Source organism: Pan troglodytes, chromosome 18, assembly GCF_028858775.2.
Source record: "Pan troglodytes isolate AG18354 chromosome 18, NHGRI_mPanTro3-v2.0_pri, whole genome shotgun sequence".
Taxonomy (NCBI): domain Eukaryota; kingdom Metazoa; phylum Chordata; class Mammalia; order Primates; family Hominidae; genus Pan; species Pan troglodytes.
This window is the reverse complement of record NC_072416.2, coordinates 84728708-84742279: the sequence shown is the minus strand read 5'-3', so window position 1 is coordinate 84742279 and position 13572 is coordinate 84728708. Positions and strand designations below refer to the sequence as shown.

The 13572-nt window shown below is 51.2% G+C and overlaps 1 protein-coding gene across 1 annotated transcript; it reads right to left on the bottom strand.

Moving 5' to 3' along the window:
- Positions 1 to 21: 21 nt before the first annotated feature.
- Positions 22 to 3691, bottom strand: FOXC2 (forkhead box C2). The gene has a single exon (XM_016930320.4). It carries the CDS (start codon positions 3033 to 3035, stop codon positions 1530 to 1532), a length of 1506 nt encoding a protein of 501 aa, XP_016785809.2. The 5' UTR covers positions 3036 to 3691; the 3' UTR covers positions 22 to 1529.
- Positions 3692 to 13572: the final 9881 nt, after the last annotated feature.

Here is a 13572-nt window from a genome sequence, read left to right as displayed (position 1 = left end):
TGAAGCGTAATGAGGTTTTAAAATTTTTCACTGCGATGAGGGTGTAGATTTAGACATGACATTGAGAAGTAATAAAGTCTGAAATTCCCCTCTGATCTGGCTGCTAAGGGGGATGGATATTAAACGCTAGAAAATCCGTCCCCTTCAGACCTTCATTGGCCCAGTTCAAATTCTCTGGAAAACTATTAAAGCAGGCAAAGAGGCTCAAATTTTATAAAATCGGGGGAAAGCAGGACTCACCCTGGGTTGCAGTTAGCAAACGGGAAATGTTTATTCTTCCCTTCCTTCACCTCCTAAACTGGGGACGGCTGGACACTGAGATGGAGTGGCACTGTTTGTTTTTGACAATTAGCATGTTTTTCTGCATTTAAGAAAATGCATCACGGCAAACTCATGGTCCGGTCCTTCAGGCAGCCCCCTCCAACTAGGCGGTTTCTCGAAAAGAAAAAATCCTAGAGTGGGATTTTAAAATTAATCAAAAGCCTTTTTCTGTCACTAAACAAGACAGCAGGTGTGTGCTCCTATTCTCTGGTCGTTTCTATGTGTCTGCACATATACCCACCTGTGTAACAAAAATAATCCAAGCAGGTGGGTTTGCAAACACACCTCGTTTTTAAAAAATGCAACAACACAAACACTGTCCAAACTTTGGGCAGAAAAAAAAACATGGGTTTATTTTAAGGTAAGTACAACGATTAAGACCACATAAGACAAACATAGATGAAGTGAGATTTTTTAAGTTTTTTTTTTTCTTTTAGGAATACTCAGGGTGGAACCTACTATACAAAACCATCACACTTTGTAAATAAAAAGTATCAGATACTTGACTTCTTTATCCACCAACAAAAAAATAAATTATTTTCTTGTTTTGTAAAAGACCTCCAACGGGAAAAAGAATTATATCTCATAATTTTACAGGAAACAAAACCCACATCGGTTTCTTGAATTCAATTTGGCAGTTAGAAATGGTTGGGCAAGATGAAAAACTTATCCAGTGAACTCAACTTTAAATATTATATTAATGGCTCTGAACAACAACAACAACAACAAAATAGCCTGATTACAAATCCACACATTTGTACAGCACGGTTGGAGAAATTTAAAATTACACACAGCACATATATTATCTATAGAGACCCCCAGACACCTATGGGGACCCCTACAGAAAGTCACTAGGGGCTCGCTATGGGATTTGGTCCATAACTTAACTTTTGAAAGCTCAGGTCGAGCACAGCACAGCCGTCCTGGTAGGGGAGGGGGATTTTAAGACCAATACTCATTTTGATGGGCTGCGTCCCTTTGGAGGGGTTTCCTGGGATCCCAGAAACGGGGCGGCGAATTAAAGTTACCTGCGCTCTTCACAGACGGCTGGGGGCTAGGGTGCCCGCTCTCTGCTCCCGGGTCTGAGAAAAGTTTGGTGGACATGTTTTGTTTCTTTTTTGCGTCTCTGCAGCCCCTTAACTGTCTGGTTGGGTCGGGGCTGGGAAGCGAAGCCGGAGCGGGCCGGGGAGGGGAGGTCCCGGGACACGTCAGTATTTCGTGCAGTCGTAGGAGTAGGGGGCTGCGTGGCGATAGAGAGACGGCGTGGATCTGTAGGGCAGCTGACAGCTGGCATTGCCACTCACCTGGGACTCCCCGAGGGTCGAGTTCTCAATCCCCAGCCGGTGGGAGTTGAACATCTCCCGCACGTTGGGGAAAGTTTGCTGCTGGGCCGCGAACGTGTGGCCGGGGAGGTGGTTCAGGTCCCCGCTGTGGTTGAGATACCAGGAGGCCGCCTGGGCCGCGGCGGCCCCGGGCTGCGGCGTCGGCTGGGGCTGGGGAGCCGGCGGGGGCGGCGGCGCCTGCGGGTGGTGGTGGCCGTGGTGCTGGTGGTGGTGGCCCGTGGCGGCGAGCGCGCCCTCCTGGCCGGCGGCGAGGTTGAGAGCGCTCAGGGGCGACGTGGGGCCGCTCGGGTGGTCCGAGAGGGCCTCGTCCAGGGCGGGCGGGACGCACATGTGCGCCGGCCGCTCGGCCCCGGTGTACAGGCTCATCGCTCGCATGCTGCACTGGTAGCCCCCGGCGGCCCCGGCCTCCAGGCCCTGAGCGCACGGCTGGCCGTAGGCGGCGGGCGGCGCGGCGGCGTAGGGCAGCGCCAGCGGCGGCACCACCAGGCCCGAGCGTCCGGCCCCCGGGCTCAGCTCTCCGCCCGGCGGCGACGTTCGCAGGGTCATGATGTTCTCCACGCTGAAGCCAGGCAGCCCGTTGGGCGCCGCGGCGTGGTGCTCGGGCAGCGAGCCGTCGGGGGAGCCGGCGGGCGTGGAGGCCGCGCTGCGCGGGCTGCCCTGCAGCGCGCTCTCGGGGCTCAGCGTCTCCACCTTGGTGATGACCGGCAGCGCCGGGGACGCCGCCTCGCTCTTGATCACCACCTTCTTCTCGGCCTCCTTGGGGGCGTCCGCTAGGTGGGGGGTGGCCGGGGCGCCCTTGGACGCCGCCGGGGGCGGCTCCTTGAGGTGGGCCCGCTCCTCCTTCTCCTTGGACACGTCCTTCTTTTTGAAGCGCCGCCGGCGCCGCAGGAAGCTGCCGTTCTCGAACATGTTGTAGGAGTCCGGGTCCAGGGTCCAGTAACTGCCCTTGCCGGGCTTCTTGTCGTCGCGAGGCACCTTGACGAAGCACTCGTTGAGCGAGAGGTTGTGGCGGATGCTGTTCTGCCAGCCCTGCTTGTTCTCCCGGTAGAAGGGGAAGCGGTCCATGATGAACTGGTAGATGCCGTTCAAGGTGATCTTCTTCTCGGGCGCGTTCTGGATGGCCATGGTGATGAGCGCGATGTAGCTGTAGGGCGGCTTCACCAGGTCCTTAGGCGCCGCGGGCTGGTGGTGGTGGTAGGGCGCGTAGGAGCGGCCCATCCCCGCGCTGTACTGCTCCGGGTGGCCGGAATAGATGCCCATGGGGCTGGCCATGCCGCCGTAGCTGCCCGCAGCCCGGTAGTAATTCTGCTCGCTCAGGTAGGGCACCACTCCCAGGGCGTTGGGGTCGGACACGGAGTAGCGCGCCTGCATGCTGCTTCCGAGACGGCTCGCCGGCGCCCGCGCGCACGGACTGCAGCCGGGGGAGCGAGGGGGGCCCCGAGAGCGAGAGAACGCGAGAGAGCCAGAGGGGGAGAGGAGGGGAGCGGGAGGGGCGGCCCCGGGCTCCTGGCAGCCTCCGGGGCGAGGGGGCGCGGGCGGCGGCGCTCGGGCCGAGCAGGGGCGCGCGCTTTCAGCGGACCGGGCGGATCAGCATCCTGGAGGGCGCGCCCCGGGCAAGCGCAGCGCCGGCCCCGCTCCTCGCTGCCTCCAGGACCCGGCGGCGGCAGCGCGGGCAGGCGGGCGGCCACGGACCCAGCGGAGACGCCGCGGCCTGGGGACCCAGGTGGACCCTCGGCCCGCGCAAGGAGGGGCGCAGGAGGCTCTCCAAGCCCCCAGCGAATCGGCAGCCCCGAGGGTCCGCGCGCCGGGGTCCGAGCGGCTGCCCCGCTGAGCCCAGAAAAAGAGGCCAAGTCCCTTTTAGGGATTGGGAAAAGTTTCAAAAGTCTTCTTGCTGAAAGCGAGTTTTTACTTTCCTCGGGCCACGCCCCCTCCCGGAACTTTGAGCCAATCACCCGGCAGCTGAGAGGAGTCGGCGCCAATCGGGGCGAGGAGCGCAGGAATCCGTCGGCTCTAAGACCCGGCCGCCCCGGCCTCCGCGGTGACTCCGTCTTCACTTGAAAAGACTTTTTAAAAAGTTATATCTTATTAAAATTTATTTTATGATCACATTTTGGTGAATGGGCCCATATGCCCAAAACAAAAAAATAGCCACTTTCCTCTGTTAAAAAAATCAATTTGAAATATAAAATAGAATGGATTAATAGAGTAAAATATCTCTCCCAAAGACCTTGTAAGTAGCAATGATCCTGGGACATTTTTCTTATTAATGAGTGATGAAGCGAATAATTAGATTTCCTAATTATGGGGGCCCAGGTGTAATGGATTCAAAGCAAACGCGCTGGATTGGAATGGCAGGGCCTCTCCTGGATGTTATACTTATTTAATCAAATAATTAATCATCAACAGGGAGTTTCCAGGCTCGGGGTCGTCAAGGATAACCTATCGAGGTTTTAGAGGCAAACCCTAGAAACTGAGTTTCCCTCGCTCCCCGCCGAGGAGCCAGGCAGCGGAGTGGATAGAGGGGAAGGTAGCAACGTGCTGACTGACAACTTAATCCTCCGAATTCGCGGGGAATTCGGTAAATCATCCGCGTCGCTGCGAGCAGTTTTGTGGGGTCTGGGGAAAAGGGTGAAGTGACTCTGCTATTTCCCCCTTTCGTCTCCCGCGTGGACACTCGCAGCCCACCAACTTCAGCTTCGAAACTCGTCTGCCTTTTCCCAGGTAGAAATTCCCTCTAACAAGCTGACCCCGCACTCCCAGAAGACTGGGACAATGCAGCGACCCACCGGGGCCAGGCAGAGCCGAGTTCCTGGGCCCTGCGAGGAGAAACCCGAGCCTGTTTTCCGCGGGGGCTTCGCTCGAAGGCGCGCGCAATGAGCGCCGCGCACCGCGGGCACCAAGCGTGGACGCTTCCCCTGGCCCAGGCCGGGGCCGGCCGCTAACACCGACCCTAGGGCGCTGTCCCTGCCTCCTGCTCCTGGCAACGTCCCCCTGGGAGCCTCCAAGTTGATTTTCTATATTTTAGCCTGTTTTTGTTTTGTTGGGTGGGTAGGGTGAGTTAGGGAGCGCGCTCCGTGGGAAGACTGGGTGAGCGGTTGATTGCAAATGGTTCAAGATCCCTTCGGGATGATATTATTCGGGAGGCAGACCTGGAGCGACTTGGATCTCCTTCAAGGATTTCTCCTTCCCTCTAGGAATCCCGGACAGTTTGTTCATTTGTGGACTGATTATTTATTCCTTCCACACCTCAATAATCAGATCCCCTTTTCCCACTTTCCCTGAAGGAGTGAGACACCCCTTTAACAAGGCTAAACACGGGCAGAATTTTGGAAGTTGCTGGTCTGGTTGGGCAGGGAAGAGGGCTTCAGGGAGAACATTTGTATTTCAGGTTTCCTTGCACCCTTCCTGGCTGTTCATCGGCTGCGTATTCGATTCTCAGCAAAAGGATGTTGAGACAACCCACCAGGCCTCTTCGCTTCGGGGAGGCGAGTAGAAGGCAATCGGGGCGTGCCACTCATTTCCAATAAAAGAACAGAAGACGAAAATGTAGATGCATTATCTTTGTCTCCTGATCAATTCAAAGCCAAAGGGAAGCTACAAATCAGGTTCCTTTACCTTGAATATTCCACTTCTGAAACATTGTTTTTATGAGTATTCTGGGCTCTTTTTCTAACCTGATCCTTTTTCTTCTTTCTTTGAAACAAAGTAAAATAAACTTGCCCAGTTCTCAGCTCACAGGCAAATGATTTGAGCTTTCTGCCCCAACCCTAAACTCCCACCATGACTTTATTATTTTTAATAAGCTAGTATTTCCGCATCTAGCTTAAAAAAAAAAAAAAAGGACTCTAGCAAAAAGTGCCCTTCTCCTGCAGCGCATGACAGGCACACTGAGTTCGTGTCACGATTTTACTGGAAATGCAAACTATTGATCAAGAAACACTGCTCAGCCTGTAGGCTTCCTGGAGGAATATTATTTACTCTGCTTTTTACTCTGCTTTTACGAGGGGTGTGTGTGTGTGTGTGTGTGAGAGAGAGAGAGAGAAACAGCTTTATCACAGCAAAACCTAAAATAGCTAAGGACTATGAAAAAATAAATTCCAAAATGGCAGTTGCTGCCTGCGTTTGTATACACAAGGGTGTCCAGGTTTAAACCAATGTCATCTGGGGAAACAAACAAACAAACAAACACCTAAATCGAGTCGCCCAATATATTACCCACCCTCCCCCGCCCCAAAGAAAGGAAAAGGGAAGGGGAAAGATATCCGTCTAATCAAGACAGAAAAGGTGAGAGAGACACTTCCCTTTACCCCTGGAATTACGTTTCTTGTTTGCTCAGTGGGACTCCGGGAAAGATGTTTGTTCAGGTTATTAAAACAACGCCTTCCATACACCTGGACTTTGCAAAAACCGTATTTCCGAGCTTTTCTTTAACCTGCCAGGGTATTTTGGATTGGGGGCTGCTACTTTCTGGCTGATTTTCCCCCTTCTTGACCTTGTAAGTCAGTGAGCCGAACGCGGAATCGGGTCCCAGAGGGCCTCGCGTGTTCCTGGAATAATAAGCGGCGATAAAGCCTAAAGGTATTTAATTCGCCTTCCGCCCCCACCGCGCTGCGCTCCTCCCGGCCGGTGGCCGCTGCACCTGGAGCGGCTGGGCGGACTCCATGGGTGTTGGCGTCATCTTGAGGCCAACCAGGGAACTACTACGAGAAACGGAAAAACAAAAAGACCGCCCGGCCCGCCCTGCTTATCATGAAGGTGCTGACACCTTGTGGATACCCCTGGGCATTGCACGGCTGGAATGGAGCCTTCAGAAATCTGTAAAAGCAGAGAAAGGAGATAAACTGCATCGCGTCGATTAAAAACATTTCCCATAACTTCGCAACGTGTCAAGAACATGATCTGTTTTGGGAAACAAAAATGTCTTTGAAACTGCTCGGGGAGCAAGAAATTTTCTCCAGGGAAACTTGCTGGGTTTTTCAGCAAATAAAATCTATGCCTCTTAGGTGGCTAGAAGTCTGCATTTTCTTCCCCCAGAGTTGTTGAACAAATTGTCTCGTCCATGTTTTCCCGCTGCAGCTGTCTTTCTGCCCGAGGTGTGGCGTGAGCTTCAGGGAATTCATCAGAAAGCTGTTTGTGCTGGGCGTGTGTTTAGAGGGTTGGCTTGAACAAGAGGCAGACTTTGAAACTGGGCAGCAGCCACTTCTGCTTTTGAGGTACAACAGAGAACTCAAAGAGGGGACAAGTGAAAGGAGTTTTGTTTCTTCTCTATTTCCCATTCATTCATTTCAATATTCTTCAAACATTTCTTTTCTAGGGTCACGAGGTGCCTTGGTTTTGGGGAAAGGGATCGGGTGGCAGAGGAGTCCCAGGCTTCCAGAAGCTGCCTGAGAACCGAGGAGCCCTTGGGTTACACAAAGTCGGCGCCACCTCCTAAAAATCCATTGTAATCCGGCTTCTAGAGATTAACTTTTGTGGGACAAAAAAAAAGTGTCTTTTCTAAAACTCAGTTCAAGCTCATTTTACTGTGTGTGAGTTTTCCGGTGAGTGAAAGCCAGGCTGCACCATCGACAAATGGCAGGGCCAGAAAGGACTACAAAAGCGGGTGGGTAGTGAGAACTGCTCTTGGTCAAAAGGATTAAAGAAACTCAAGTAAACGCAATCCTCAATCCTAGGCGGAAGAAACTTTTTTTTCTTTTTTTTTTTTTTTCCTGTTGTTGTTGTTGAGACGGAGTCTTGCTCTGTCCCCCAGGCCGGAGTGCAGTGGCGCGATCTCGGCTCACTGCAAGCTCCACCTCCCGGGTTCACGCCATTCTCCTACCTCAGCCTCCCAAGTAGCTGGGACCACAGGCGCCCGCCACCACGCCCGGCTAATTTTTTGTATTTTTAGTAGAGACGGGGTTTCACCGTGTTAGCCAGGATGGTCTGGATCTCCTGACCTCGTGATCCGCCCGCCTCGGCCTCCCAAAGTGCTGGGATATTTTAAACAGCAACCAAGGACAGGTTTGAGGAGACTTGGGAAAATTTGCATCTGGGGTGTGTATGAGATAATAACCTTGAATCAAGGGTAAGATTCTTGTGTGCGATAATTATACATGGTCAAGTAAGAGCATGTCCTTGCTTTTAGAAGGTACGTGTCAAAATGTTTGGGGCTGATATTCATCATCTCTGCAACCTTTAAAAAATTCACCCTGCCGGGCATGGTGGCTCATGCCTGTAATCCCAGCAGTTTGGGAGGCTGAGGTGGGAGGATCACTTGAGCTCAGGGTTTCAAGACCAGCCTGGGCAACACGGCGAGACCCTATCTCTATAAAAAATACAAAAAAAAAAGCCGGGTGTGGTGCTGAGCACCTGTAGTGCCAGCTATGTGGGAGGCAGAGGCAGAGAATTACTTGGGCCTGGGAGGGTGAGGCTGCAGTAAGCCATGATTGCACCACTACATTCCTGCCTGGGTGACAGAGCAAGACCCTGTCTCAAAAAGAAGAACAAGAAGGAGAAGATTCAAAAGATTCAACCAAGGTGGGGTCAGAGGGGAGAAGGAGGGCAGAAGGTCGTGCAAAGGTAGTAAGATGAGAACAGTTGTTGAACCCGTGGTGCCTGGGTATTGATTGTATTGTTCTTGCAATTCTGTAAATTTGAAATTTTTCAAAATAAAAAATGGGAGTAAAACACTTTTCTTACTGTGAAAATTTGAAAAGAAATGTGACAGTAAAGGAAGGTATTTCCATGGAAGGAATTTGCAAAATGTTTAGCGAGGGCCTAACTTAGTCCAGCGTCTGCTCTCCTCCTTTTCTGGAAGTTTCTGGAAAACTACCATCAATAGCTATGGAGTTCATCACAATAATTCATGGTTAAAAAAAAAAAAAAACGGCACATTCTCTGAGGAGCTTATCAGTTTTATAATTCAGGCATTGCCACAATTAACCAAAGATGCCAGACATTCCATATTATAGATGTTGTGGGATTTTATTTTTTTTTTAGACAGAGCCTCACTGTGTCACCTAGGCTGGAGTGTAATGGCTCATGGCTCATGGCTCACAGTAGCCTGGAACTCTTAGCCTCAAGCAATCATAATATTAAAGATACATATATGTTTCTTTTTAAAGAAACTTAGTCTCAGTGACCACCCTGAGCCAACCCCAGCTTAGCAGAGGGCTCTGTTCATCAAAGTCACTCAGGAGCCTGAGTTTTCAAAGACCACCTCTCATCATATCTGTTCCTGTCATCTAGGCAGGGGAGAGAGGTGATCCGGCCCTGGGAATTAAGTCTTCCAGCCTGGAAGTGACATGTATCACCTCTATTCACAGCTCATAGGCCAGAGCTGGTCATACGTCCCCAACGCGCCCAGGGGGCAGGAAGATCAGTCTTCCCTGGGCCCAGGCATCTGCTCGGCAGCCTCATACTGTCTTTCCAGGTGAGTAATGACTGTCCTCTGTTCTCTGCAGCCCCAGTGCACTGCCCAGTACCTCAACACAAGATGTGTGTGCAAGTAGTGCTTGAGTGAGTGTACGACTGTTTCCGAGATTTCTCTCCTTAGTAGATAAGGGGAAAAGTGATGTGTACATACCCTGTGCCATGCACCGTGCTAAGCGTTTTGGCCACGACCTCTCACTTACTCCTCTTTCAGGGTAGGTACTATTAATACCACCATTTTGCAGGTGAGGAAACTGAGATCTTAAATAACTAAACTAAGTGTTGCTGCTGCCAAGTGATGAAATTGGGATCTCTTAACCCACTCCTTTGCTGCCTCTTTGAGATTAAGAGTTAGGGACTTGGGGCCGGGCGCGGTGGCTCACGCCTGTAATCCCAGCACTTTGGGAGGCCAAGGCAGGTGGATCACCGGAGGTCGGGAGTTCAAGACCAGACTGACCAACATGGAGAAACCCCGTCTCTACTAAAAATACAAAATTAGCTGGGCATGGTGGTGCACGCCTGTAGTCCCAGCTACTTGGGAGGCTGAGGCAAGAGAATCGCTTGAACCCGGGAGGTGGAGGTTGCGCTGAGCTGAGATCGCGCCATTGCACTCCAGCCTGGGCAACAAGAGCAAAACTCCATCCCCCCTACCCCCCCCCCCAAAAAAAAGAATTAGGGACTTGGAAATTAGAGGAGATTTAAAAAGTTAAATGAAAAACATCCATAATGGTGTATCCATGAAGCCATGACTTCTGACCACACACAACTTAATGTGTATGAGATTTGAGTTTTTTATATCACTAACTTGAACCCCTGTGATTAACCCTGTGGGGTACATGGACTCACCGTAATGGCCTGTGGAAAGCAGGCTGCCCCTGGGGAGGTCAGAGGGGACTTCAGTGTTTGGACAAGGACAGGTTGAGAAAGAGGTGAGGGGTGTGGGGGACAATTTAATTTTCATCAAATGCCGCAGCCTGTAGGATGGGTGTTCTGAGCCCCAAGGAATAAGCCAGGCTCAAAAGCCACAGTCTGGGAGCAGCTTCAGCCAGTGCTTCCAGTAACCACTGGGACTAGGGCTGGCGCCCACAGTGGCATAACTGAGTGGGACCCCAGTGGGTCTCACTGAATAAGGCCAAGAGTGCAGAGCGCTCTCCCAGGGGAGTCCGACCACCACTGTCACTGGGTGCTGTCCACCTCTAGGAGTCCGTAAAAGCCAAGAACACTCCCTGGCCCTGGCCCCCACCTCTGCCTGTGTGCATCCCGACATGGGGCTTGCATGGCCAGCCCAGCCTGGACCCACCGCATGGCCTTTGGGCCTGCTGTGCCCCGGGCCTGGTCCCTCATCTCAATTCTTTGCCCCCTTGCCCCCTCCTCCGAGGCCTCCCCCAGCCATCCGCTTACCTTGCCCCCCCCACCTCCCCCTTTCTCCTCACTCATGTTCTCAGTGGCACAGGCTCCCCTGCCTGGTGTGGTCTCATTCAGTCTTCTATCTGTTGTTTGCCTCACCACCCCCATACAGGGAAGACAGGCAGGGGCCTGGTCCGCCCTGTGCACAGCTCTGCTTGACATGGACTCCATGAAACTCCATGTTCTTTTTTTTTTTTGAGAGAGAGTTTCGCTCTTGTTGCCCAGGCTGGAGTGCAATGGTACAATCTCGGCTCACCGCAACCTCTGCCTCCCAGGTTGAAGTGATTCTCCTGCCTCAGCCTCCTGAGTAGCTGGGATTACAGGCATGTGCCACCACGCCCAGCTAATTTTGTATTTTTAGTAGAGACGGGGTCTCTCCATGTTGGTCAGGCTGGTCTCGAACTCCTGACCTCAGGTGATCCTCCCGCCTCGGCCTCCCCAAGTGCTGGGATTACAGGCATGAGCCACCGTGCCCAGCCACAGACTCCATGTTCTTAACTATACATTGAACAAATGGGGCTTCAGAGATACGCAGCCCTCCCCACTTCACTGCCTGCCCAACCGTAACTCACAGGCCTTGCCTCCCATTTGTGGCTCAAGCCCAGGATTTGTTTCAAACATTTACTAGCACTTATTTTAGGCAGACACTGCATAAGAAATGGGGACTCATCGTCAAGTGCTCCCTGGCTCCCAAGCTGTGGCAGGCGCATGGATGATGACAGGCTGAAACTTTATTTTAGGTCAATGCTCGTAGAGAGCTCTCCCTGCGTTCTAGGTGCTGTTCTCCGGGCCGCATGGATCCGGCACTTCACCGTCACCAGCGTGGAGAGGCGGATGCCAACGGTGCTCCTATCTCCACTCCGCAAATGAAAAGCAAGGCACAGAGACGTTCAGTGACGCCCCCAGCCTCACGCAGCTAGAGAGCTGCAGACCTGGGATTTGAACCAGCCAGGCAGCAGGCTCAAACCTCCACCGCGGTGCCGTCCCTGCCACAGGATGGTGCAGGGAGGGAGGGGCCAGGCTGAGCAAGCCCAGAAGAATCAGAAAGGGGGGACGAGGCTGTGTGAGTTTCTTGGAGAAGTTGGCAACAGACTGGGGGCCCTTTAGGCTTGCCAGCTTGAACAAATGAAAATAACAATGCCCACAGACTGCATGGAACATGCTTATACTAAAAATGAAAAAAAAAAATCGCTTTATCTGAAGTTCAAGTTTAACTGGGAAACCTGTATTTAATCTGGCAACCCCTAATGTGAGGGAAAAAATTCTTCAAATACCTTTTCAGTTATTAGCTTATTAAACAATCTTACATTTTGTTAAGTTGGTTGGTGCAAAAGTAATTGCGGTTTTTGCCATTACTTTGAATGTAGATTGAAAGTATAACTGAAGCTACTGGGTGTAGTTTCGGAGAACTATGATGTTTAAAGTTCACCGTAAAAGGGAACACAGCTTGGAGATTGAGAGCCACGCTCTTCATGCCTAGGCAGACTCACCATTTCTACGCTATTCCTTCCAGCCAGGTTCTAAAAGATGCCGGTGACAAGCTTTGCAATCCTCTGTGAACCCGCACAGGAATAGTTATAGCAGGTTTCTGTGTATTTGCTAAAACGTAGGGGCAACTGAGGGGTCCTGCAGTGCGTGAATGGATAAACCGTGGGACACCAAAACGATGGAATATTACTCAGCACTAAAAAGAGAGGACCGTCCGGCCATGGAAAGACATGGAAGAACCTTAAATGCATATTACTAAGCGCGAGAAGCCTGTGTGAAAAGGCTACATAGTGTATGATTCCAATTATTGACTTTCTAGAAAAGAAAAAGCTATGGAGAAAGAAAAGAGACCGGTAACTGCCAGGGGCTAGCAGGGAGGGAGGGAGGAAGAGGCAGAGCACAAAGGATCTGTAGGGCAGTAAAAATATTCTGCCTGATACTCCAGGGATGGGCACATGCCATTATGCATTTGTCAAAACCCCAGAACATACAGAAAGCCTGAGCTCTAATGTAAACCATGGCTGTTGGATGATAACAATGTATCAGTGTAAGTTCATTGTAACAAATGTACCATTCCACAGCAGGATGTTGATAGTGGGGGAGGCTGTGTATAAATGCAGCCGCAGGGGTTGTATATGGGAACTCTCTGTACTTTCTGCTCAATTTTGCTGTGAAGTAAAACTTTTTTTTCTTTACTTTGAAACAGTCTCGCTCTGTCGCTCAGGTTGGAGTGCAGTGGCGTAATCTTGGCTCACTGTAACCTCTGCCTCTTGGGTTCAAGTGATTCTCTTGCCTCAGCCTCCTGAGTAGCTGGGATTACAGGCGCGAGCCACCACCCCCAGCTAATTTTTTGTATTTTTAGTAGAGATGGGATTTCACCATGTTGTCCAGGCTGGTCACAAACTCCTGACCTCAATTGATCTGCCCACCTCAGCCTCCCAAAGTGCTGGGATTACAGGTGTGAATCACCACTCTTGGCCAAACCAAAACTTTTCTAAATGATAAAATCTACCAAAACAAAAAAAAAATCCTGAAGTGCCCAAATGCAAATTTACATATATGATTGAGTTTTAAGTATTTGAGTTAAGGTTCAATAGCATCTTTTTTTAAAATTTTAAGTTCCAGGATACATGTGCAGGATGTGCAGGTTTGTTACACAGGTAACTGTGTGCCATGGTGGTTTGCTGCTCCTGTCAACCCATCACCTAGGTATTAAGCCCCACATGCATTAGCTATTCACCCTGAAAGCATCTTCCTTTCATAAGAGCGCCAGTTGATTTTTTCTAAGGGGTCTCTTATTACTACTATTTATTATTTTTATTTATTATTATGTTTGTCAGAGAGGAGTTCTCGCTGTGTCGCCCAAGTGGAGTACAGTGGTGCCATTATAGTTCACTGCAGCCTGAAACTCCTGGGCTCAAGTGATCCTCTGCCTCACCCCCTCAAGGAGCTGGGGGTAAATGCTCTGAGTCACTTCTAACTTGAAAACATGGAACTGAAGAGAATGCCCTTCCTAGCACCACCTGCTTTCTAAAATTGCCACTGGCAGATTGTCCCTGGTGTCTCGTTACCATCTGGGGGCCGTGCCAGGCTGACCATCGGA